The sequence below is a fragment of the Battus philenor genome, unplaced genomic scaffold (assembly GCF_028537555.1).
Source record: "Battus philenor isolate CCGP_79_NKW_IND1 unplaced genomic scaffold, ilBatPhil1.0.hap1 SCAF_28, whole genome shotgun sequence".
Classification (NCBI taxonomy): Eukaryota; Metazoa; Arthropoda; class Insecta; order Lepidoptera; family Papilionidae; genus Battus; species Battus philenor.
The window spans coordinates 11,507,100-11,534,857 of NW_027181691.1; the positions used below are offsets into that span (position 1 = coordinate 11,507,100).

At 37.4% G+C, this 27,758-nt stretch overlaps 2 protein-coding genes across 2 annotated transcripts in view; both read right to left on the reverse strand.

Annotated features, from left to right (window-relative positions):
• Positions 1 to 7,791: 7,791 nt before the first annotated feature.
• On the reverse strand, positions 7,792 to 9,157 carry LOC137926004 (uncharacterized). Its single transcript, XM_068769519.1, has one exon. The coding sequence runs from the start codon at positions 9,118 to 9,120 to the stop codon at positions 8,386 to 8,388; it is 735 nt and encodes a 244-aa protein (XP_068625620.1). The 5' UTR covers positions 9,121 to 9,157; the 3' UTR covers positions 7,792 to 8,385.
• A 2,104-nt stretch (positions 9,158 to 11,261) lies between these two features.
• Positions 11,262 to 27,758, reverse strand: part of LOC137926053 (uncharacterized) — a 31,088-nt gene continuing 14,591 nt past the window's right edge. The window contains exons 3-9 of the mRNA XM_068769590.1: positions 24,704 to 24,831; positions 23,034 to 23,284; positions 15,662 to 15,826; positions 14,406 to 14,538; positions 13,674 to 13,856; positions 12,258 to 12,396; positions 11,262 to 11,392 (exon numbers count right to left, since the gene is read on the reverse strand). Coding sequence (XP_068625691.1) covers positions 11,262 to 11,392; positions 12,258 to 12,396; positions 13,674 to 13,856; positions 14,406 to 14,538; positions 15,662 to 15,826; positions 23,034 to 23,284; positions 24,704 to 24,831 — 1,130 coding nt within the window. The remainder of the gene's footprint in view (positions 11,393 to 12,257; positions 12,397 to 13,673; positions 13,857 to 14,405; positions 14,539 to 15,661; positions 15,827 to 23,033; positions 23,285 to 24,703; positions 24,832 to 27,758) is intronic.

Genomic DNA, 27,758 nt, shown 5'->3' on the forward strand with positions numbered 1-27,758 from the left:
ACAACGAACTTATTATCATTATTCTGTGAATATGTTAATTTAAAACACAATTGTAACGTTTAATATGACGATTATTTTAAATGCTGAAAAGTTTTTTTGATATTAAAAATAAACTGCGTTTGCTGTACTACTTTTCTCAGATCAGATCGTTTTAGAAACCTGCATAGCTATGTATAGAAGTAAGATACCGTGGCACTAAGCTTCTTTGACGGGTAGTCTTTCAAATGATTTCGAATGCGGGAAATATCTACTTCAAGGATCTAAAATCTTTGAGAAATTTTCAGGGTTGGTTTCTTGAAATAATAGAGTAAATTAATTTTCATTATTGTACATCACGATGGAAAAATATGCACACTTGTTCACAGAAGTATAAACTGCTCTTTTTATTCTTCAGAAACAATGTCATTGCGAAAGGCATCTAAAAGTCTTTCCGTTTCCCTTAAGATTAACATAAAACAAACCTTTTAAATTAGTATACAATATGTTTTTAGGAAATAATAAAAGCTATCAAGGGTCCTCGGTGGGAGCCGTTATGCTCTCTTTCATCGAACAAAGTACGGAGTGTACACAAACCCGAGCACAACAAGCCGTTGGAAATATTCTCATGAAATTTCGCAAATTAGCAGCCGCTTCGTGTAATGCGTTTAGCAGTAACTCGATAACGCGGGGTCAAGTGCCCGCGCCCCGTAAACTAATTGGGACGAAGCGGCTGGGCGGCTGGGCGGCGGCCGGATCAGCGCACGACGATACACTCTTTACGGATTTTCTTTTACCTTACATAAGACCTTGAATGAGGGAAAGCGAACTCAACCGTGACGGATTTTTTGGATGTAAAGACATATCAGTCGCTTATGAGATTTCTCTGCGAGATCGACTTAACAATGTGATGATTGATTCTGTGTTTGGCACTAATCGGTGTAACATAACTCCTGAAGATGCCCCGTGGAGGGGTGAAACACGTGTTGAGTAATTTGGTGGTGGCGGTTGTGTGATTCGCATTGTTTGCCGCATACGCATTTATCAGCGGGCTGGCGGGCGGTGCATTTCATTGCACGACTACCACTGCATGTTCGGAAGTGGCTAAATATTGGTCCTTTTCTTACTTAGGATGGACTTCCGCGAGGTAACGCCTGATTCCATTAAATAAATGTGACGATCTTAAGAATGATTAGCAAATTAAGTGGCAACAGATAACAGTGGCTGAATAATTAATATCATTAATGATCACTGTAGCATCTACAGGGCCGCGTCCTAGGTCAACTGATTTGCCCTCCAACCCCATGCGCGCTTCTACCCAGTACAATCTTATGTCCTTCTGTTTCTTTCTTACTTTCACAATATTCTCCTTCACTCTCAACGCTAGGGCAAGAAAGATGTCAGGTCTTGCGACAGTTTGGAGGGTGGACCGCGAGTCGTTCATCACAGCAATGGATTGAGCCGACCAGGGCAGTGGCCCTCGTATCCCGTTCTTTCTGCATTAGCAGAAATTAAAGTAAGTAGCAGTAAATAATGTAAATAATAGCTAATGCCAGCAGCTCTGCCTGGTACACAACGCAGAAGCTGCCCAACTTGAGTTTTTGACAATACAACTGTGTGACGCCCTGCAAAACATACAACGCCGCACACACCTTATCCTCTATACGGTTGCCGTCTGTATAAATCACAAGATCGACAGTCGCGGTGACAAGTCGGACTTCCTTCGTACCTTCTCCCAGGCAGGAGAATTCCACACCAAATAACCAGTGCTATTGGATATCTATGGGAGAGCCCTATGTTTGGCAGTGGACTTCTTAAAACTGAAATGATAATGAGCTCTATGTTCAGTGAATACAGTATTAAATATACGAATGTACATTGTGTGAAGTAATAGTGGAATTTAAAAGCCCACATAGAATATAGCAGACATTGTACAAAGTCGATGCGCTCAGTACAAAGACGTCGATAAAGGTAAATCTAGATCGAGTCGCGACACGTACCATCGAAGCTAATCTTATCACGGCGTCTCCTGCCTTACAAAGTTTATTTTCGAGTTAATTCAGTTTGACGAGGCCCGGCTGAGGAGAAATAGGAATTTACCTCACGTGCATCTCAAAGTGACTTCAATGTTTGTTTATACCGTGTATAATATGTAAATATATGTTTTTTATAATTAAATATACATGTATACATTGTAATAGTATGTAGGCATTTCCAAAAATAAATCCAGGAAAATACCATAATCACCACGCTAGCTTCATTGAACATTGTATTTAAAAAAAAAATTCTTTAAGGATTCATAGTAGAAACGCATAAAATCTAATATATATCTATAATCTAATTAAATCGACAAAGAAATTTGGCGGTCTCACCGCTTCAGATATTTTCTAACATACAACCACAGAATGGAATAAGGCTGTATTATAATGGGAATTTGTGGATATTTTAAGAAATAAATAACATCAACAATCTTGTAACGGCTTAAATAGAAAAAGGTTTACCTTACTCTTAATATAATTAAAACTAAATTGTTCCAAAATACTTTTAAATTTTAATGATTAATATTAGAAACATCGTCTCTCGCCGCTACATACCATTGTTCCCGGATTGGGAGGCCAACAGATGACTAGGTTCAAGAACCCCAATGAGAGAACCTTGGCTTGGACTGTCACACGAGGATAATGTCTGCTCAGCATTCCATCACAAGGGCGCCTGAAAGGGTCGAACCAGGGCTTGGTTATTTGCTATTGCCTGGCTAATGTCACTACTGTCATTTCGGAAACCATTAGTGCTGAGAGAAGAAACTCCTGCGACGCTTCTATTTAGTATAATCGGGAGTTGGCGTCCCCTGTGATGTACGATCCGACATCGGTTCCAGACCAGTTGATGACGACGACGGTATGCAATGTACATGGCTTATTTTATTGTCGTCGTGTCGCTCTGAAACTTTAGCGCGTCTCTCGTTTGAATGTACGGGGTGTGATTGTATTGTAGTTGGCAGCACCTACAATAAATAAATTCGTATGTTGAACGGCAGAGTGAAAGTCAATTGCTGTTTAGCAATGTATAGAGCAGCTACTAGTCCAGATAAAAATCTGTCTGGGAGGCCTATGCCCAGCTGTGGATGCCCCACGGCTTTAATGATGATGATTATTAACGGCAAGGTCAGTCAGGACAGGCAGTTCATCATATTTTATTTCAGTCCATCGTGTACACATGCGTTTATAATTGTAGAGTGATAAAGCCCTATTTTCTTAGCAATAACATACGATCGATATAACGAAATCGAAGTAAGTAATACAAAAAGTAAAGGTTGCTTAATAACTTGAATCGGTCAATGACCCTAGTCGATGCAGCGTCGTCCGCAGGAGCAAGTAGCTTGCTTATCTCAGACCATCGGCTGCTATCTAAACTCTTCAAAAACTCGACACGCTGCCTGGTCACCCGCGGACGGTCTACTTTTCACATTTTATTTTTAACGTGCATCAACAGTGTAAATAGTGTTTAATAACTTACTAAGATTTTCAATAGATGGCGCTGCAAGTTATTTAGTAATCTTAAAATGCACGTTTTATGCGATGCCTAAATTTTATCATCAAAAAGTTAACAAAACCTTCGTGGGTTTTAGTGTACACATATGCAAATAAATGTCACAATGTATCATAGACATTTTTTTCCTAGATTTAATTCTGAAAATAATATTATTAAATAACTCTCATTGTAACATTCAAAAGACGAAATGTGAACAACTTGGTTGTTAACTTATTTCGTCTTTTCGATCCGTAGATACCCACTGCAAGACATAGCTCTCTCTCTAAGATATCTATAGGTGATATACTATAATTACCACGCTTGGAGTTGGTTCCTCTGGAAACTTGTTTGTAAATCGCAATCGTATATAATGATGCACAAAGTGTGAATTATATAAGATTGTATCTTGATTGTTTGCATGTTTCAGTTCTTACCGCCCACAAGCATAGGGTGTACTACCCAAGTTTTTATATATATAATCTATCACCCTGTGTACACAAGTATAGAGATATTGGCAAACTGTTGTACAATGAAATAAATTTATTTTTATTACGAGTAAGAAAAGGACCAATATATAGCTACTTCCGCCAATGCAGTAGTAGTCGTGCAATAAAGTGCACCGCCCGCCAGCCTGCTGTTAAATGCACGTGCGGCAAACAATGCGAATTACGAAAAACGCCTGAATCTATTAGATATGAGATTGTTTCCTATATACGAGTATATACATGTCTCAGTCACCATGTAACATGCCAGGTTTCTCCATCGTAGTTTAAACAAACAATAAAATTCATCGGCTGGTGTTAAACATGCACGATACGATGGTTCATACCGTGAATGTAAGAAAGACAGTAAATGCATGCGAGAACTTCCGTAACTCACAAACGAGACTCTGACGGCCAGTGAAAATGAGCTCTAAGCTTTATAATCATTTTACCTACGCTATTTAAATCTTTAATACCATAGCAATAGAGTCGTTATTGTATAATCAAAGAACAAGTACATATGTACTTATCCGGACTAACTGGTCAGGGTGCAACTGGAGTCAATTGCTGAAATGATGTCACTCATCAAGATGTCCAGTGTTCCTCACATGTAGACACGTGCAACTACTGTACCAAATGTTGCAAACTAAATTACTGACTAGAAAGTAGACGAAATGAATATAAATCAATTCACATGTAGAAGACCACACCGGTGTTTTCTAATCGTAGACAAAAGCATTTGTGGGATTTCTTTTCCCAGTACAAGCACCAGCATTTATTTTACAAATCAAAATGTAACTAAAATGTATTTTGTAAAATAAAATTCTTTATTGTATCCTAAAGTAAAATGCGTCAATAATAAAAAAAATTGAACTGATGTCTATTACATTCACGTTACGGATGAATGGCGACGTTTTGTTAATTACGATACCGTTTTAAAACTGCAATCAATTCGATTGGCTGCGTAAAAACTATCTATAAAGCTTCATTCGGACTGCGCCAGTATGTTACTTGATTAGCAAATAATTTAGTAGCTAAACATGTCTGAACGCCTAAATTTAGTCGAGTGGGTTAAGATGTAATTTTTTTAATTAGTCCATTTTTATGGACCACTCATTCTCCGCTACCGCGGTAAAGCTAGTTATTATTACTATTTATACAATTAATAATTTTCACTAAATAATATAATTATCATGCTTCTCTTTCACCTTTTTTAATCACTTCCATAGAATTCTCATTTTTCTCTTAACAATATCTTGCGTCCCTTTCATTTCGTACATCGCCTCACTTCCACAGTCTTTTCTGCAGGATCCTGCAAATAAATTAACTTTTGTTTGTTTAGTTTCGCTTTTTACATAAATTTTCCTTAGTTTAATATTATGTTTTGTTTTCTAATTATTTACATCACAGTTTATTTCAATTGTGTCTTTTATTTGTTGGCTCTTGTTGTAGATCCTATGACCTTTCTACTGAAGACTAGAAAGATCTGGTGACTTTCCTTATTACTCACAAGTGTGACGATGGTTCCTTCTTCGATCCTTTTTTTGCAAACGAAACTGTTAATCCACTATTTCTGTGCCAAATACGACACAGCTGGTGTTAGGTGCACCAGGGTCTGCTCCTCCTTCTTGAGTTTAAACTTTTGAAAGTGTTTGTTGAAACCTCGTGCTCGGTGGACATCTGAACTGAGACCTAGTCCAACTCAACCTGAAGACTCACGCGGGATAGTATGCGCGTGTAGCACCTTCCATCACGCGTCTATGCTTACCGACTAAACAAATACGAACCTGTTAAATAAGTAGAGTTCGGTAAAAGTGTGATTCTCTTGACGCTATGGCATCGGTTTCTCCGACACCGTGAATCCGACTACTGGCTGCCGAAAGCATTTTTAATATTCTTCTAGCGTGACGCAAAGAATCATTTTATTGGTATAACATATGGTGTAACATTAATCGATTTCCTGTAAAACTATTTTAATGGAAATACATTCTCGAATGAAGACCTGACTCTCTCATAGAAAACTGTAATTAATTTATTTACGTCATTGCGTTGTAAGCTGTTCATGTTGCTAAACACTACACACTTGTAAACTGTACATAAGCTAGTGCTAACATTTTATGGGCAGACGCAAGTGTTTCAGCTACTAAATTACCAGTTTCTTGATACTAAAATACTATCATAGTAGGAACTATGATTCACATAGGCCCCAAATTTAACAGTTTCGCTTTATGTATCCGATGTTAAAATGTTTTTAATAATTTAATTGTTTCGAATGTTTTGTGACAAATAGCGCCGTTTTATAGATCAATTGATATACAGGATGTCAGATTATAGGTGCAAAAGCTTTAAAGTGGAGAATGTACAGCTAATTTATCAGCTAAAAAATTTAATTATTTTATACATATATCCAATTTGACATATATAAAGTGATCACAGTGAACAATGTTACATTAATTTATTTTTCTATTGAAATATGACTGTCTAATTACTTCCGGCAGTACAAAGTTTACAGAAACTTTAGATTTTTTTAATGAGGAATTGATTTTTACATATGGTGTACTATACATTGATTAACTGCAAATGAACTATACATTCACCCCTTTAAACCTTTACATCTATAACCAATTGGTTGGTATGTCTATACACATATATTACTTTATTCGCATTAACCATTGCAATCGATGTTTGAGACTCATTGAACGTATTGATAAATATTTAAAAATAGAACAAGTTTAACTTAATACAATTTATTCCATAATCATACACACAGCTATCATTCTAGATTATTCGAAAGAATGTAACTTCGAGTGGTCATTGCGAGTTAATACGATATCATTCGGAAACCCGATTTGACTCCAGCGCTGCGATAAGGTCGACGACGGCGACGATAATTTTTAATCTGTTCAAAACATTTGCCAAATCGAAAACGATGTTTTGATGATTTCATTTTAATTATAGCATTGTAATGCTTCAGCTGGGTTACGGGCGTTTTTCTTGGAAGTGATGACGTCATAGATGATTCATTAATTAAAATTTCCTTATTATTATGAGGTGGTGAGTATAAAACAATTGTAGGTAGCGTTATCTAGATTTATGTGTTTATTAGTTTATAAAACATGTGCTTCTTACTAATCAGTGCTAAGCTATTGTACCAGCGGTAGAGAACTGAGACTTGCTAACCGAAGATTGCGGATTCGACTCCTTGGATATATTCTTATACAATTCACACTTTGTGCATTAATTATATAAAATTGCCTCTACTTACGAATAAGTTTCCAGAGGATTTGCAGCAGCATCCTCTCTATAGGCGATATATCCAAGGCTGGAACTGTAAAATGCTTTTTATTCTACTTATCTTCGGAGTTTGTCAGGACAGGAAAAATCACAGGCTCTGCTTATATAACTGTCGCTGCTTCAAGCTGAAGAATACCATCACAGAGCACCTTGACTTCAATCAGCTGATAACGCATATTTATAATTGATAATAAATCTAAAAATAAATAGATATTTACGTTTAATATAACGTCTTTGCGACTACGGCAATATTTTTAGATAATTATAAAGTGGTCAAAGAAGTTCCACTAAATTTGTTGTGAACTCTTTTCAGATCAGGTTGCGTTTGGAACCTACAAAGGTTCCACTTTATTTTGATTGAAGGATGCCATTATAGCGGGAAGGAGGAACTCACTTTGATTCTATTTTATATAAAAAATAATTTATAAATATACTTTGAATTACAGAGTACATGATTTAATTTAACGCAAATATTATTCATGAAATAAAACAATTTTTTAACGGATCATATCACATTTTATTGCTATCTTCGCAGCAAGATCTTAAGATACTGCGATCTAATTCTACACAGATAAGACCAATAAAAATAATTAACAAGTTTGAACGTACTGAGCAATAAATAAAACATATGGACGTCCAACACGTCAGTCCATCTCCTGGGTTATTAGATTATATACTAAACGAGGAGGACATTGACACGAGTGTTTATAAAACATTCCGTAACCACACGAATAACAAAACTTTTAATAATAACCAACAGAGTTATAGAACATAATGAACAACAGTGTCCCTGCGGGCCCGGCGGCAGTGCTTGTTCAGGCGGTCACAGGGTAAAGACCAGATCCGTCACAGGGGGCTGAGAAGATCTTGTGCATGGACTCGGTCGCTCAATCGCAATGCGGTGGGGTTTAATTGGGTTGTTGTTTCCCTGGAAATTGGGCTCTTCTGGCATTCTCCCTAGTTGTTACTATGAATGATCATACGTGGATGATAACATGAAAAGTTTTTTTCTCCCTTGTAACCAAGCTTCATGTGCGGCCGTCCCTGGCATAGCGATGATGGAGGAACATCATGTGTGTATTAGTCGACTGTCGCCGCGTGGTCAGCTGGCGCGGCACAGTACGTCGTACATCTTGTGCACCACTTCAGCGCCGCCGAAGCCGATGTAGCAGCAGGCGTGGCTCGCGTGCACCTTGCCCGGTGTGACGGACAGCTGGTGCCGCGCTCGGCCCACGTACAGAGGCTCCCCTGCAGCCGCGCGACCTCCCGCCACGGCGCCCGGCGGCACGGAACCGTTCGACGCCGGCACCCACCGCAGCTGGTCCGCCCGTGCGCACAACACCTCAATATTCTGCACCGGCACTTCTTTCCCATCATACGTAACAGTCGCCGAACAGTGCCGCACGGACAGCTTCCCAGGAATCAACTCTCCATTGTGCCAAGCTCGTATCACCCACAGCGGGCTGCCGTCCCAGCCCTCGTGTCCTCCGAGCACTGCCTTCCCCGCAAGGTGACCAGAAGTTGTTGCCGTGGTTGGAACCCAGTCAAAGTCTCCTGCGGTCTCCGCGATCTGAACCTGTCCTGGAGCTGAGCTGGCTGATGTTTCGCCGTGATATATGTAGTTGGTGATGTAGGTGGCTTGTCCAGTAGACTCCTGTGGCAATGGAACGGGTACCATCATAGTGCCGGGCACGAAGTATGGATATGGGGCTGCGGTTTGACCACGGTCTGGTGGAGGTGGGTAGTGTGGAGGCTGGTGAGCTGGATACGGTGGGTATGGCCACGGCGGCGGCGGCCCGTAGTACGGCGGCGGCTGGCCCGGTGGTGGATAGCTCATGTTCCTCAGTGTCTTGACGCAGTAGACTGACGGCCGCAATGGCACGAATCAGACGTGTTATCTCTTCACAACTTATATAGAGCGATACCCGATCGCAATCTAATCTCCTCCGATAAGCGCGCCACTTCGACTTATTGTCGAACCAAACATTACTCATGCATGAGTAACAATTCGCATATTTGTGAAATAACTGTCAAAGTTGATTGAAATTAAACTAAATATTTGCAGAAAGTAAGCACAGATCCAATGTTACACTTAACACGTAGCCATTAATCGTAATCAGTAGACTATGTAACGAAGTGCTCAAGTCTATAAACAAAAAACCTTGATTTATTTCATGATAATATAAGGGTTTTAAAAAAATTGTTTAACAAAGAATACATGACATGAAGTTATACTATTCCATACTAGATGGCGCTATTTGTTTATTACTTTCTCGTATATTTTAAACTCTTTAAGTTTTGCTTTATGCTACCTTTAACTAAGTATCATTATGTGTAATTAGTTAAGATTTATGTTAAGTAGTTAACTAGAAATGTTTGTAGGTTTCGAAATAAAACTCCAACTTCATAAACAACATATTATTTCCATTTATTATTACCCAGTAACATCGACAACTCAAACCCAACATTAATTACGAATAAGTTATATAAATATTTCGTGCAAGACTTGAGCGAATTCGTTAGTTATTTTACTTTGTACACAATGAATCGTAAACGTAACTCCTAACTTTATGTACAATGACAATGTTAATAAAATATACAATTGAAATTACAACATTAATGTATGATTTGTTTAAAATTTATTCATAAACTATATATTATACGAAAACAGTTTGAACACACATACAAATTTAATTTAATTAAATTAAATTAGATACACACTCTTTCGCTTGTTCACGACTAATTCTCATCATAAATCTCAAAGCACAGTGAGATTTGGCGTCATTTGTAAAAATTAAGACATATTCACATTGTTACATTGCTTTCGCGCCACCTCATGTTTACATATTTATATATATATATATATATATATATATATACATATACATAAATGAATATATATGTACAAATATATAAATATATATGTTTCATGTATAATATTTGATACCATATTTAAGTTTTTAATTAATTGACTGTTCAATAAAATAATTTTAACGGAACTTTGGGCTCATAAGCAACAAATCTTAGTGAAACGGATTTTCATAAATCCTCATGAAATTAATTTTTGATATTTACTACAATCACTGCTTTTACTATTGCCGATGACTTGGACGATTTAGAAAAACTATTCCTTCTTGTACTACCTTAAACAGCTTTCTTATAAAGAAAATAATTTCTGTCAGTGATATTAAAAAAATTGCGTTGTAATTTATACAGGGTGATTGCTTACAGGTGTAAAAGCTTGTAAGATGTGAATGTCTAGTTCACTAGTTACTGAAAAAATAATGTTTTGACATCCATTTCAAATCACCCTATATAATCACTCTGAAAAATGTTACATTAATATTTTTTTCATATCAGCATACGTCTGGTCAATAACTTCTGCTAGTACAGTCAGCTGGTATAGATAGTAAACAATAGTTATATTATGTAAACGCTTTTCCTTACTAAATTTTCATGAGGTCATTATATACAAAAATTATAACAATACTTCTGAAATATAGGTAGTACCATACGGTAATTGACAACAATTGATCAGCGGTAGAGAAGAGATATTTGCGATCGTGGGTCACAGGTTCAATTCCATTGATTTTGATTTACATTTTTCACAAAAAAAAAGTTTGCAGAGGATAAGGAACAGCGTCATATGCGTACCATAATACCACACGATCGCCAACCTGCCTGCCATAATATGATATATACCCCTTAGATATCTTAGGAGCAGGCCTTTGCTTTTGCAATCGACGTTTATAGACTAAAACAACATACTGTACATACTGTACACAATCAATATTTATGACTCTCGTTTCTATATGGAGTTCTATAGTATCATAAAGAAATAACATTCTTGCATGGAAGGGAATTTCGATGGAGTGTTATTGAAACAAAGCAGTATTGTATATACATCCACGGAGTGATGAAAAGTTTTGCAGCGCACTTCGCGTGTGGAACGTCAGGCCCAGGTGGCTCGCGTGACCCTCAAGTGAGGACCACGGCTCGGAAGACACACCGGTTGCCGTCCATGAGCGCCGGCCACACGAACGACTTGATGAGGTCGGACCGCAGCGAGCTGCCATCAAGTCTCACGTGACGCTCAGGATTCATCACCACTGTAACCAGGTAAATAAGGAATTAAATATTTTTTGCAAGCTTTTCCGATAATTCTTGGCATGAGAACGGCGGTATAAACACGCGGATGTAAACAGTCGTACGGCAAGTGTGTAGCATGTACTGAGTGGCAGCTTCATGTATGTAATATAGTGAATGAATGCACTTGTTTTTGATCATAGTGTCTTCGTGCAAATATAACATTACACTTTAATGTAATGTCGCTAAATCATCTTATTATATTTATTATAAAATCAAAAACTTCATCGAAAAATTCTTAATTAAAAATCGTATTATTGTTTGAAGAATTTTTAATGATAAATAAGTTTGGGATTTAATTTCTGTGCTATTTTATCAAGAATGTTGTAAAGCGATCGTAACAAAAAAAACCGCGTGAGATTATCGTTGGCAGCCAGGTATGGTCATGTTCGTAACTCCCATAGCTTCAAGTTTAACCCTTTGCGGCGCGATGTCGAGTGTGTATGTGTCATCACCTTTTATCTTAACGCGTGCGATGTCGAGTGCGGCGATGACTATTTCATATATTCACTAATTTATTTTTTACGTTTATAAGGTCATACATATTTCCCACAATAAACACCGAACACTTTTCAGTGAGCGATTGGGGGAAATTTTGCGAAACTGCTGAAATGAACGGCGAAGAGCGTTTTGTCCGCAAAGGGTTACTGCTGTTATAGGGGGCATTCAGTCAGTATCTTAGATTTAGCTCTTCTGAAATTCTGTATTGTTTCTGAAGATGTCAATGCTGTTAGCCCTAAGGCTTTTACAGATCCATCGGTACTGAGTTCACGGAGTGGAAGGGATCTACTCGTGGATGTTAATATGAATAAAAGAATAGTTGAGTACCCGGCGTGAAGTCTGTGTCAATGCGCAGCGGCGGCGCGTGCAGGCTGAGGGTCCAGGCGGCGCGGCAGCCGGCCGCTGCCAGCGCGTGCAGGGCGCCACAAGCACGCAAACACGGGTACTCGCGCAGCGTGCTCACCACCTGTGCACACATGATTATATATCCAAACTCATCTCTACCGCTTGATTCATTTAAAGACCAAACTGAACGCTATTAGCTGTTCCGACTTGCAGTGGTTCACTGGTATGAAGATTTGCTTCCTCGTGTGTTTTGTTATCAAAGTAAATGGGACTTCGGGAAACTTGAGGTACCCCCAACTCTACCTTCAGCGTACACCATCATGATGCCATCGTCCTTAGTAGACGTGGTTTATAATCATCACGGACCGCGGGGAGCGCCCAAAGTCCCCTTACTCTTCAAGCGGAAAACGCATTGTGTCGAATTGATGGTAAATGGTGAATGCCACGGTGACGAGTTTGGGCAGCAATCACCGGGGGCTCGACAGCAGTCCATAGAAGACGCTAGTGAGCGCCTATTTCTGGCTTAAAAAAACCAGCAATGAACTCGTGCCTCCCGGTCAGTCAAGATACAAAGCCAGCGCAGTTGGTACCACGGTACTACGGTAGTTTTCCGAAAACGTTCCTCTGAACTTAACAACAGGCACATTGAAGGACGACTGTGAGGTAAACTTGTAAGAGTCTCGCATTGTATAATTCTTTAGTTAGAAATGTGCTGTAGACTTTAAATATGGTTACAATAGTTTAAACTTACAATGAAAAAAATAGTCAATAAAAAAATTCTTACAAAATTTGAAAAACCTTTTCGATTTATATAATAATATACAACAGTATCGATTGTCTAGGACCTGTCAAAAGTATGCTTGAAGATTATTCCAAGAATATTAAATAAATAGATTAACTCACTTCAGGAGTCACTGACCAATAAAATTAAAAAAAAATTTAAAAAAATAAACAAAATTTTGTTAGTTAGTTAATAAAAAAATATGAAATGATATTCTAACACGACGTCTGATGTTAGTACGGGAAAGATGAATCATACGTAGTGTAGAGGCAACGCACTCGGCCGATCACCAGTTACTTATTTTGACAGCCACGCGTCAATTTTAATAAGTTAATTAGATCTCCCAATAGATGGCGTTACTATAAAATTTGCATAATTACTTTACGGTGTCAAGATGCTCACATTTTAATCTGATTTTCTTAGAAGACGATTAAATGCAATGTTTTACAATATATATATATATATATATCGCTGTTTTAATTCGATGCCTGTGATTCTTTAAGCTTAGTAAGTCAGTATCTCAATAAACAAATTTCCTTTACTTTGACGTTTAGTTATTTTGGCACATGTACTCTAATCGTGAACTGAAGTCTCTTCAGTGTTTTGTTTGACCGCACCTGATTGACGACCGTCCTCTCGGCCTCTCCCAGAGGGAAGCTGTGCGCCGTGCTGCGCATGAGGCGCGTGGCGGCGGCGATGAAGCCGGCTGCAGCTGGAGAGCTGTCGTCCTCTCCGCCCAGCAGCGCCCTCGCCTCTGCCAGCCGCTTGTCCCGCAGACTGATCGCTGCCCGGAACGACAGCTGCAAATCAATACACACACGTTGATCCATGTTCCGGTGCGAGGAACGATCGTAGATCACTACTTTTTCGAATGTCTGACGATCTCTCAATAGCTAAAACTATTAGTTCTACAATAAACGAAGAAATTCGATGGAGAGCTAATGATATCATCATCATTTTAGCCACAAAATGGCCACAGTGGCCGCATTCAGTAACAACAAAAAAACTACTTTGTGGGTCTATTGATGTTTTACGTTTCCAGTGAATCGTATTTTAGACACTTTCTTAAACTGGCAAGAAAGGATTGATGAAGGGAATTCGTCGGATGGCCAACCAAGTTCAGTAATTATCTTGTAATATGATTTTCATGAGAACACATTTGCGCCGACACGTCACCGAGACTTAAAATTCAAATATTAGCTACGTTTGAAGCCATCAAAGTAAATATTGCGACACCTTATTCAAAAAAAATTTGGACAAATTTAAGGTATATTTCCCAATTAACTCATAAGTCGTGTACCCATCGGTTACCTTTGTCAAAAAAAATATTTCTAGAATGAAACACTTACGACAACGACAGAGAAGACAATCTTGTACTTGAGGTGAGGTGTTGGTTGCAACTGCTCTAAGGCTCCGAGAGCTGGAAGGACCTCCTCTGCCGCCTTCAACCAGACTGCTGAGTATTGTGCCACCAGTGCGCTCCTGCAAATTATGTATAAACATCTTTAAAATATATATAAATATCTCACAGACGAAGGTTTACGATCAATGTTGTGTTTCTAATGTTGATATTTGACACGGAAACATGGTCTCCCACCTCGATTCTCTTAGGTGAGCTCACACTTGCACAATGACCATAGAGAGAATAAGTTTGCATGCAATTTTTCTATTGACGCGTTGTAAGCAGTAAATTTTGTGTCACTTGTAAAGGAAATAAATACATTTAAAAACTTTTAAGTTAAACGGTTTTTTGATACCCATATTGTGGTGGTTGTAGAAAAATATGTACCTAGTCCGCCATATTAGAACGGTGTCCATCTTGAATTTTAAATTTTGACATAAACATCGTGTTTTACTAGTGTAGCCCTTTCATTTGATACCCATATTGAGGGAGTAAAGAAAAAATATGTAATCCGCCATTTTGTATCGGCGGCCATCTTAGATTTATAATGTTATTGATTTTATTATATTGTATTGTCATCTAAATTAAATGTGTGTACCAAATTACAGATCAATGTGACAACGGGAAGGTGCTTAAATTTCAATTTCTAATTTTGACCCATATAAACAAATTCCGTACGGGTCGAACTAAATAAAACCGTTTAAAAATAGGAATAAATAGAACTTTCTAGAGCACACTTGGTTAAATTTAACGAATATAACTAATGAATGGTTAAGTAAAGTATTTCGTGTATTTTGTGGTCAGTTATGACAATACAGACAAATGTAATGCGAGTCCCTTGCGGTCAGGTGTAGCGCTGCAGCTTATGCCTTTAGGAAGATAAAACGCTGCTCATATAATGATACTGCTAGGATAGCGTATTTTAGTTATTGCCACAGCATTATGCTCTATAAATTAATGCTTTGGGAAAATATATTTGTTTTGCTGAAGGAGCCATCCGAGCTATTTACGGCTTTTGGCCGTGAATCTTCTTGAGAAATCGGTTTCAAAAGGTCACTATTTTTACAGTGGTTTCACATTATATTTATGATATTTTTCACATTTTTAAATAATTCTTTTTTAATGCAATTCCGGTGTGATTTTCGCAAAGAGTATATACTTCGAGTGAGGGATGTAAATGTTCAAGAGAAGCTGCGTCGTCACCTGTCGGGATGCTGGTGCGAGTCGTCGCTGTCGGAGTGGTAGCCGTCGCTCGCCGAGTCGGCGTGCGAGCGCGGCGGGGCGTCCCCCGGGGCCTCGCCCTCCGCCATCAGCGCCGCCAGCGCCGCGCAGCCGCGCGAGTAGCTCATCAGCACGCCCGCCACCGGCCTGCACCAACAAGTTTAACAACTCGGAGTCAATAGCCTCCCTGATAAGCGAAAAAGACACCAAACAGTCATTCATCACCCTCTGCAGAAAAATCGAAAAAATTCTATTGAAAGAAATAAAACGTAAATATTGCAAATTAATAGATAATGAAGACCAAATAAGAGCAAAATAATCTACAGTATTGTGATATAAAATAATTATAGAATTTAAGTATTTAATAAAAATGTGATATAAAACAATGTAATTATGAAAATGTAAAAAGAAAAGAGGAATGAATGAAAGGTGATACAGAGCAAAAGGGAAAGACAGCAGAATTGTGGCATGAAAGAATAGACCGAAAGACAATGTGAAGTATGAAAGAAGAGAAAGTAAATAATAAAAAAATATGTGAATAATTAAATTTGCCCGTAAAGTCCCCGTCCCACAAAAGATAAAAAAAAAAGTTTAACAACTCTAATAGATTCAGGCGTTACCTTGCGGAAGTCCTTCCTAACTAAAAAAGGAACTAATATATTTGCCGCACGCGCATTTATCAGCGGGCTGGCGGGCGGTGTACTTCATTGCACGACTACTGCTGCATAGCAGAAGTAGCTATACATTAGTCTCTTTCTTAGTTAGGTTTAACAAACAGTTGAGTTTTTGATTATTAACATATTTGGCGATTTGTTTGTGTTTATAAACTTAATGAAAGTCAAATATTTATTTTCATTAAAATTATTGTACTATATTATTATTAAGACATAATATTATAATTGTAATGTTTTCTCAGTTGGAACACAGATTTTTTCTCCTCAAGGTTAGAGAAAAAGCCACGATTCACAAAAGTTCCCCAGTTTCCTGTAACCCGCGGAGGGTCCAATCACCGAGTGAATATTAATAGATAGGCATACTCCATAACACTTCCTTTACTTATCGCAACCTTAAAAAGAAGGGCTTATTCAATAGATGACACAAAAATAAGGAGATCCGAATCCGTCGAACGAAAGCAATCCATATGCACGCAGAACAGACGGCCTCTATGGCTTCATGTTTTTGGTGTGGATATCTCGGATTAAGAAGCGCAGCAAGACATTCACCTACAATATAAACAGACGGTATTGTTAAAGGCTTTGAAAGTGCGCTGTCTATAGGCCCCTAAAAACCGCTCCTATTCCACAGGTTCAAGCTCAAGGAAGACCCCTCGTGCTTCTGTGAACCGGGCGTGGACCAGACCGTGATCCACCTTGTGACCCAGTGTCCCGCATTCGGAGGACTCCGGTTCAACTTCGAGTTCCGGTCTGGTGTAAAAATCAGGCAGGAATCAATAGCCTCTCTGATTAGAGAAGAAGATACAAAAGAAGAGTTCCTCCTACTATGTAGAAAAATAATTAGCATATGTGATAGATAAAAATAAAAACCTATAAAAATGTAAATAACCATAATCAATAAAAATAATGTGATAATGTAATAAACTTATAAAAAAATAAAACAAAAATATATAATAAATAAAATGTAAAATAGTAATGAGGGATGAATGAAAGGCGTTACAGAGCGAAAGGGAATGGCAGAAGAATTGTGGTAAGACAGAAACGAAACGAACGATAGATCATATGATGCACGAAAGAAGAGAGAGAAAATAAAAATGTTCGTGAAAAATTAAATAATGTAAAATAGTCCCTGTCCCACACAAGATAGGGGGTACGAGAGGCTCCCAATAGCAGGGGCTATAAAAAAAAACCGCGCCTATTGTAAATGTATGAAAGAGGCTTTAGAGCACAGGTAGTCCAACGGTAGAGGACGGAGAATTTCGATCGTGGGTGACGGGTTAGATACTCGGAATACAATCTTGTATACTGCACATAAATTATATGAAACTGCCAATGCTACAATTTTGTGTTCACACTTTGAACATAAATTATTGAAAATTGCCAATGCTAACAAATAAGTTTCCAGAAGATGGGCAGCAGCGTCCTCTGCGTATCATTAAATCACACTGCGATCATCAATCCACCTTCCAAACATGGAGATTATGGTATATCTCCCCATAGAAATCTTTGGGTGAAGCATATGCATTGCAGAAGGCATCTGTAGGTTGAAAATAACAAAGGTCCGTGAACGATGGTCGATTTACAGTTGAAATCATTGTACTTATAATCTAATCAAAACGAGTACGTATAATGTGAAAGACACAAATGAATTAAATTTTTTTTTTTCGTTTATTTATAACTGTTAGTCTTATCTCCTAATAAATTTAAAACATTAAAGTGTTGTTTTTTTTTAAATAATAACGACATTTATTATCTATATTGCAGATGATTACTTTTTTATTAATATTTGCTTTGACATAATATTATACAATAGCATACGTTAACTCAAAATCATGTATGCTATTATGATATTGTTTTGTCAACTGTACACTGACAACTATTTATTTATCGGGCCAGCTCGGTGGTTAAAGGCACTGGACGCAGGACCTTTGTTACCAGTTCTATTGGGAATCTATGGGGGAGGCCCATATCCAGCGGTAGACGAACGGATGAAATGATGATCAAAAGGAGTATATATTTTTAAAAAGCCTAACAAGCGAATCAAACTGGCTACCACAACCTTCTATTAAATGTCAGATATAAAGAAACGATGTCCTGCTTTTTAAAGATATTAATTAAAACATAAAAACGCTATCTACATTACACTAGAACACACATTGACCTACGAACTCAAAATCATAAATTATTTCGTGATATTAACGTTTGGCAGCCGACATCTTTTTATTTATTCATTTATTCATAATTATATTCAATTTAGATAAAAATAATCAACAGCCAAAACATAATTGATGGGACAAGACCGAAAGAGAAATATTCTGTGACAGTAACGACTAGTAAAGAATAATACCACGCGTGGGAAATGAAAGGGTGATGAATCTTAGCTAAGTTGCAGGATGCCTTATAGAGGAGCTCAATCTGACTCTATCTCTTTCAAAGCGGAGTCTGTGGGAATTCCCCTCGTGACGTACACAAATGTCTATGACGTCATAGGTATACGCTAAGTAAAATTAAATTTTCTATTCTCAACACTGGCAATCTTGAAATATCTGGTATTAATGCCTGTGATTCCGAATTTAAATTTATTTCAAAATAAAGCTGTCAAAATTTTATTTCGAAATCAGACTGTTATTTGATTCTCCGGCGTTTTATTTTGATTTTTTCTGTTTGCAATTATAGAAGAACACAAGTGCCTTATAAGTCATACCTAGTTATTCATTCATCTAACACGTGTAACGTTCAATTGAATCCGCTCAGTATTATCGCCGGCCAGTACGGCGACAATACTTTTAAATCAAATTTCGAACACCGATTTGAATTCGAAAGCATCATGTCGTAGTTTCAGCCTATAGGCACCCCTGCAAAGCATAGGCCTCTCCTAAACATATCTATGAAGAGATATATCATAATTGCAAGCGGGTTGGCGATCGCTGTGTGGTATTATGATACCCAGAGGACGCTACTGTCCATTCCCGCCTGCCTGGAAACTTGTTTTTAACAGTAGTAATCCTATATCATATAGATATGTATAAACAACACATATATATAAATATATATATTCCAGGGTAATCAAATCCGTGACCTATGGCTACCACTGCTCACATAGTCACTTTTACTGAGTGCGCGTCAAAATTGTAAATAGCACACGATTGTAGCACGATTCCACGATACCAAGGTCTCACCGGCACCCGCATCAAGCCGCTTTCATTTAAAAATATATAAAGTTTAGTTCACACAAACGTATATCTTAACTCGTGTATATACTGACCCTTATATTAAAGCAGGTGTTTGTGCATTTGTCTACCAAACAAACATGTTTGCCCACCTGTGGTTCCTTAAGTCGTTACAAAGCGTACGTATTTCCGCAAGTCTTTACGCACATTTCCGCCCGTTTTGACAATGGCAATTTCCCCGCAGATATTATTTAAAAAAGGAAAAAAAAACGTCGTATTGCGCCATCTTATCGCGCGTTACACAACTACTTTCCTCCGACACAATCGGCGACAGCGTTGGGAACTATTAAATAAGCGAGGCGCTTCTCATTACGTTTCAGTAGTGGGCAAAACCGTGGGATCGACGTGAGATTTGTGAGATACACACATTGTTATACGTCATTCTTTTCTAATTACACTTAACGTGGTAACTCCGTAACTGTAACGTAATGGCTCCGCAGGAACTTATCACTTTAGTTACCCCTTGTTAAGAGCAAGCGTCATAGTGTTGAATATATTCTTTGCAAAGTATCGATACGGGCGCCGATGAACTTAAAATTATTTGTATGAAGTAGCTTTATAATGTTCTATTAGATAAGGCGTAAGTTTCCTTCAAATATAATTTATATATATATTTGTATTGGTATGTTTGTATATATGTATGGATTTGTATGAATGGACACCCTTAACTGCCCTGTCCTTCATATCTCTCATCTCCATCCAAAGGTTGTCTGGTAGAGATCACCTCGAGCGATAAGACGGCCTCTTGTGCCATATGAATTGGTTTTTTTTCCTCTATTTATTGTTTATGGTGTACAAAAAAGTGTTAAATAAAACATAGCACTAGTTGTTAAACTTATTTAGTTTTCATTTTCTTCGTGTTGCTATGACTTAAGTTTAGGTTGCCTAGCCAGTCTCCTATTCAAAACGCATAGAAAAGTCTCTTTTAAGATTCGGAAAATGGTTCCGAATCGAGCGATCTTGCTGACATTTATCACGTTACATACGTATTACATCCAGGTCCTATACATGTCCAGGGTGGAGTACATAATTAAAAATGCAGAGAATTGTTATGCTTTACGAAGGATGGATCAGGTAAGGGTTTTCACAGAAATGTCTTTGAATTGATGTATGCAAATATCCTTACAGAGAGGGAGAACGATATAGCAAACAGAGACAGACCGCTCTACCGCTGATGCTCTACCGGGAGCAAAAAACTTAAGAAATAAAGGCTATATGAGGACTTTTGTACTCCATAATTCCGTTTTAGTTTTTTTAATTATCATACCACTTATAAACTGTGTGAAATTTTTAATTTTGTTTTTTTTTTTTAATTTTAGTTCTTGTAATAAATCAAAAAAATATAACCTAAATGATTATTTAATTAAATACATATTATAAAAACATAAACCCCCGGCTAAACTAAATGTTGGAATAAACATCTATATGCTGGCTGGCTATATACGAAAGTTGATGGGCGCTGTTAGCCGTTTTGGCTTTTACAGCTCAATCAGCGTTCATCTTCAAGGACAAGGTCTAGCTCCAATGAACTAACGAATATACATGTGTGCCTGCAAACGTGCGAGTGTGAGTGTGCGGATTCATAGTTGTCTTTGACAGGAAAAGTGAAAATCATTACTAACTACGTCTTTATGTACTTTCTATACTAATACAAGAACAAGTACAATCGAATACAGAGGAGAAATCAAATCGACACGTCACAAAATTTGAATAGTAACGTCGTAAAGAAAGATTTTTATTATGCCATAAACATAAGAAAGTTAACACGGCAGCCGCTCACACGACTGTACCGAAGAGGAAATCTCCCGCAAACATTGACTTAACAATACAGCGCTAAATTGTGCGGCGGAGGTGCTGTAAGGTTTCTCAGCCGTAACTTATTGCATAAGCACCGTCACACCTGCGCCACGACCTCGAGACCGGTCCGAAGATATCTTTTTAACAAAACTCGCGCCATTACATTTATATCACCGGACGTCTTACTTGCTACATTTAAAAAAATATATCATCACCGCCTCGTTTGAAAAAAATACCATACCAAACTCTTTGCCGCGTGGTATTCCCATTTTCGACATTCCTACTTCATCTTTTATCTATTTTATATCATCTATTTTCATCACCCTCGTGTTTACGTACTATAAGGAATTATATCAAGGAATTACCTATAGTAAAATATGTGAAATGTGTGAAATAATAATAACATACAACATTCACGTCGTTCATGAAGAAAATGCATATTGTAACGATGTAATATCGCGGTCAACTGAAATATTTGGTTCACTTACATTATTACTACACCCAGGACGCAAAGCGTTACGAGAGTCGACGAAATAAACGCAATTTTTGTTGTTAATAGAAAAGATTTCAACGCGCTTATACAACAAATATTTATTTCAATGCTGTAAAATAACATGGTATAATATAATTAAGCAATAATGCACACAGAGCAGTAACGAGTGGACCGGGAACCGTAATAATGGCAGTATGAAAGTGTGCGGGCAATAAATATTTACTGCTCTGTACCAAATCACAGTAAACTGCTTCAAGCCACGCGACACCTGGTGTAAAACGCTGGTGAAGTTGTTAAAGATTTTTACGTCTCTTTAGGTACGATTAAACAGCTGTCATTTGATATAAATATATTGCTTTAAAAAGATCATTACACTCAAAAATCCTTTGCTTTGTGCAATATACATAAATTGCAGCAAAAGTGCAATAAACTCTCTTGTAATATCAATACTTATTTTATGTTAAATTTAAAAAGGTTGTCAATGTCGATTATGTCTGAGAATGTTTAAGTAACCCTTGGATTTTTAAATAATAGAGAAATTACTTGTAGTTGTATAATTTACAGGGGTGATCGCAAATGGCTTAAGGAGGTGTGACAAAATTTCAGTTGACGTATTTTAAGAACGGCCTGATTACAATCTACGGGCGAAAGGGCGATGGAAGACTGGTTGGAGATACGCAATTAACACAGAGATACTGGACACTTTGGTACTACGGTATGTACAAACAATTAAATGATTTTCCCCGGCGTGACCTTTTCAAATAATTCAAATCCGTAACCAAACTTGACTATCGTGCCAGGTGTATAAAGTAAGCGCTTCTTTAATGGCTTAAAAAGGAAATATAATGCATTTCCTTTTTAAGCATGATGAGTTCCTAGTGCAGCTAGGTGTCCCTTCGAATGGCACAAATTTGTACGATTTGTTGGTAATTCTTGTCACTGGATCATAACCAATTTCACACTACTGCGACACATATTATTATTTATATAATTAGTGTGTATTGTGTGTGTATTTATATATATTAGTGTGGGTCATCTTACTTGATTTTTGTTGTGTGTTTTTGACAAAGCAAAAAAGGCTAATATAGCCTTTCTTGCTTTTACTGCTTCGTTAGACTCATGATAGTAGTGTCCCGTGTCGTAATTAGTTGTTCTCTTACCTGGTGTCGCTGAGATCTAGGGTCGGGTCGCCCCGCTTGAGCTGTCCGAGGCAGGCGAGCACGGCTTTGTCGCAGTCGACGCGCGCAGCCAACGCGGCCACCAGCGCGGGCAGCTGCCGCAGCGCCGGCTTGTCCACCGCCGTCAGCAGCGACTTGTTGTCGATCAGGCGCCGCTCCACGTCCGCCGGCGCCAGCGCCAGCAGCCGCTGGTGGGACGACGCGGCGGGCGCGCTCTGCACCGTCACCGGAGACTGTGCAAGACATAATAATTAAACACGCTGATAATAATCACCATCTGAGCCCTGAAAAGACCTGTGGCGTGCATATCGCGCGCCACTCAAACCCGCGTTGCCTAGCAACGAGCTCTTACCCACGTGTCCGTCGATCGCATAGCGGCGGCGGCGGCAATGAAACGGATAAATGACAGATGGCGCCACAATAGACGCAACAAAAGTTTGCATCGCGCTGTTGAGAGTCTCCGCGCTCATTATAAGTGCTAGCGGGGGTGCGGTCAACATTAACAAGAAGCTACAGAAGAACAAGTAGCTACAGAAGATCAAGAAGCTACAGAAGAGCAAGAAGCTACAGTACTACGACCACTCCTACAGACCCTCCCGGATACCCTGACAAACCTTTGGGTCTCGAGCGATGACCCAAGCGAAAATAAATCTCAGCTGCCTAGGTTCTTGGTTATCATTTCTATCATAAGGCTGAAGCTACGTCTTCTAAGTCTAGACATCCCCATAGATTTCCAACAGGAACAGTTTTCTGCATTTTACGAGGTCTGAACTAAGTGATTTGTCCATCTAGTCAATGGAGGTCCTACGGTACACCTTGAGTGATTGAAACATTCAACTAAGAAATCAGCATCTGACAATGCACGATACTTCATTTTCATATATCACATTACATTTATTTATTATTTCCAAATAGTACTATTTCGAATACAAGACGAAAATTTAATTTTGATTAGAAAAACGTCTTGCTACGGATGTAATATAATAACCTTTATCTATATCGTTGTAATTTGTTGTGACAATAATTATTTAAATAAAAAGAAATAATAAATAATAAATAGAATAATAGCGTTAAATGGCAGAGTGTGCACAAGACACGAAACATTTGCAATCGCAATCTTGTTCTTGTGAATATTTTTTCTACGTAACTCAAGGAGTAAGTAATTGATTTTACTTTTTTGTAATTACACGGGGCCTTGAACTTGGTTACGAAAGGTTAAAAAAAATATGTAGCATTATAAATTAAATGAAGGAAAAAGGTGTAATCAATGAGTATCAAATGGTAATGCATACCGTTGAACAGATGACATGAAATATAAGAGCTGATATTATGAATACGGACTTACTAGCAAAAGTACTATAAAATTGCTTTTGAAGAATTAAAAAAATGAAGCCGATGTCATTCTTGATACTCTTGCTGGTCACTGTGGTTTATAGTTACGGAATTTGAAGAACACGGGGGTGACCACAAAATAGTTTAAAAAGTCAGGATTAAAAAAGACTCTTTTTATTTGTTTTTCAAACTCATGGAACAATATATCGTTCTCTATTACGTCAGGTCCTATTATGTTCTTTATTTTTATCTAAATAAGAGCTTTAGTCAAATAATATTTAACGTTTTCATTAAGATCTTTTAAAGAATTTGGTCAGTACCAGCTCCTCCAGCTTATGCAGCGCCTGCTTGTAGATCTCGACGTGCCTCTGCAGCTCGTTCTTCATGGCGACGTGAAGAGAAATGAGAGCGCCGCAGGAGTCCGCCGTCAGCCCGTGCGTGCCCAGACCTGGAACAAGCTGGCCTTAGCACATACACCTACAGGCAATAATGCGTCGTCACGCACACTCATAAAAAGGATATTCTGTTAAAACTTCTGCAAGATGCAAGGTATGCCGATATCTGCACCATAAAACACATCTTTAAAAAAAAACATTTTTGTATATATAGATACCAATAGAATCCACTCAATATCGAGCTCTCTCATTATCTCATTCTCGATATGAATAACATTAAATCTAAATTCTTCAAAATAGGAAAAAACTGATGCGTTTTGAGAAATCATTTACATCAGGGAAACATGCTTAAGCGGCCCGTTAAGTATTTCTAAAAGTATTTTATATATTTTCTCTCATCAATATATTGTTATAAAATTAATTACAATAAAATAGTGATGCGTACTAAACCGAAACAATTAATCAAAAATGACCATAGATCAGGATGAGGGATGCACGAATAGAAATCTGCGAATTTGTAGCTGCTCCTCAATTCCGGCTCACGTTCATCAACTTATATCGAAAAAACAATGCAAAAGTTGTCATTGCATGTTCAAATTCATTTTGTTGATTTTTACATTTAAATTATAATTTGTACGTCAAATCGGTACTTTTTCTTAAGGGCATCGAAAGTAGCTGCAAGAGGCTTTAAGTCCATCTTATTGGAAATCTAGAATCTAGGGGAAGACTTAGAGCTTACAATACCAGGATTCCGGAATCCCGAATACCGGAATACCGGACGATTTTTGTCCGTTATTAAAAACCGGAATTTGTGTAAAAATATCGGTATTTTTACATAAATTTACATTAGTTGATGAAAATTGAATTTATGCACAATGTAATCTAATTTAAAATAATATTAATTAAATACAAGAATTTTTTTGAAGACATACAAATAATTTGATTGTATAAAAATCTCACATTTATTACACATAAAGAGCCGATGAACCGAGTATGGCAATATAAAGCAATTGTTTATGTTTTTAAGAGCATACTTTTATAAACAAAACACAAGATATTAATATTATTTCATTAATACTTTCAATTTCATTATTTTTTTGCTTCTTTAATTATAGAATGCCATACGGGCCTATGATATATAAAATGTAACATAGTATTCAATGTGTACGTTTTTTTGTATGTATCTACTCCTTCTCTCTATGTAAGAAAATAAATAATATCCAATCAATTCAGAACAATATTTATTGGACTTCATATATTATTCGTTAACAAGTCAATATAACAACTGAGTTAAGTAAAAATAGAACTAATAATTTTTTTATGAATAATACCGGTTTTGAAACCGGTATCTCGATATTTCAAATATCAAATACCGGTATTCAGATTTTAGTTCGGTATTGTAAACCCTAAGTAGACTATATCGAGCAGTGGATGTGCTACTGCTGAAATGATAGTAACGACGATGATGATAAAAGAATGATTCCATATTTAATGATTAATTTAAATAAGCAATAAAACAGATAGATGAAGACTTTGGTGAAGGTGACCAACAATATGGGCACTCGCTTCCGCGTGATGCGGCCACCGTATCGGCTGACGAATCTTCACGCTTGAGCTTCGCCAAAGGAAGCGCTTCCTTCGGCATTCACTTATATCATAATGTTCTTACATTTAGTCGTTTAACTCATTATTTTTCATTTATTTATTAACCAACAGCATAATGTATGCGGTCACTATGGCCTTCCGTAACGCTGTTTCACGGTTTTTTGTTTGCGAAGTACATCATAATTCAAAAATATGCATGTAAATAATTTCAATGGTTATCTAAAAGACTTTGCCGTTTGTTCTTATTTCATATATTTCGTATGATTTATTTTAGATTTGCCTGTGTCTTAATGTATAAGACCGACAAACGAAGCACATTACGACCATCAACAAGATAGAAAGACGATCATGTTAAAGTCGTCCAAAGAAGATGAGTGGGTCCATGTGCAGCAGTTGTTCTGTGAACCCATCCGTAAAGTCTTTTACCTTTTTTGTGAGTGACATTCTAAAGCACATTATCGAAACATTAAAGCCACATATCTTAATTTTCATATCCTCCATCATCTACTTCTTTTACAAAAAAACTCATCTAAGTTCTTCCAATGATTGTCGGAATGAAATTGACTTTTCCAATAAGAACATCCTTTGTACTTCAAGTTTTGCATTAATCATCACCATGTCGACAAGTAAACGCCCACTGTAAGGTATAGACCTCCAAAGATCGCTACGATGACCTGCCAACTTAAACTGTGTCGTCGGTTACTTAGTAACTTACCCACGCCGTGTCTACTGACTTGTGGCCGCCACTTTGTTTACACTATACAACTATCGTTAATGAACAATGAAAAATAAATTGATAATGAAATATATATATACACCAATACCTCGCTTTGCTTCGTTTCGTTTTGCGTTTTTTTTTCGTCGCGTCGCTGCTTAATTAGTACTAATTTTCACTGTGCGTCGTTAGATTTTCGAGGTTGCGTTGTTTTGGGTTCGAGTCTTTAATTTTTTTTAATTTTCTCTTTTTCCAAAAGATGGCAACACTTTTGTTTCTAATTGCGCCATGCCATCAAAATTCGGGGATTCCCTTTCTAACTAAAAATCAACGCAATTTGAATACAGTTTTATTTTCACTTTATTTTGCTAAATTAAAGAAAAAAAATAATAAATTTATATAAAATTTTACGTGTTGTTTCTCGTTACAAAAAAGGTAAATATTATTCCAATTTATTTATTGGCAGAGTTATATTATTTTTGTTTTTTATAAAATTTACTTTGTCCAATTTTCTTTTTAAAAATTAGTATTTTAGTGACCCAGGAACCTATCTTCGATCTTTACATGGTTTGCTATAGAAAATCTTAATTCACTTTGCGGCGTTTCAATTTGCGTCATGTTTCTTTGGAATGTAACCACGACGCAAAGTGAGGTATTATG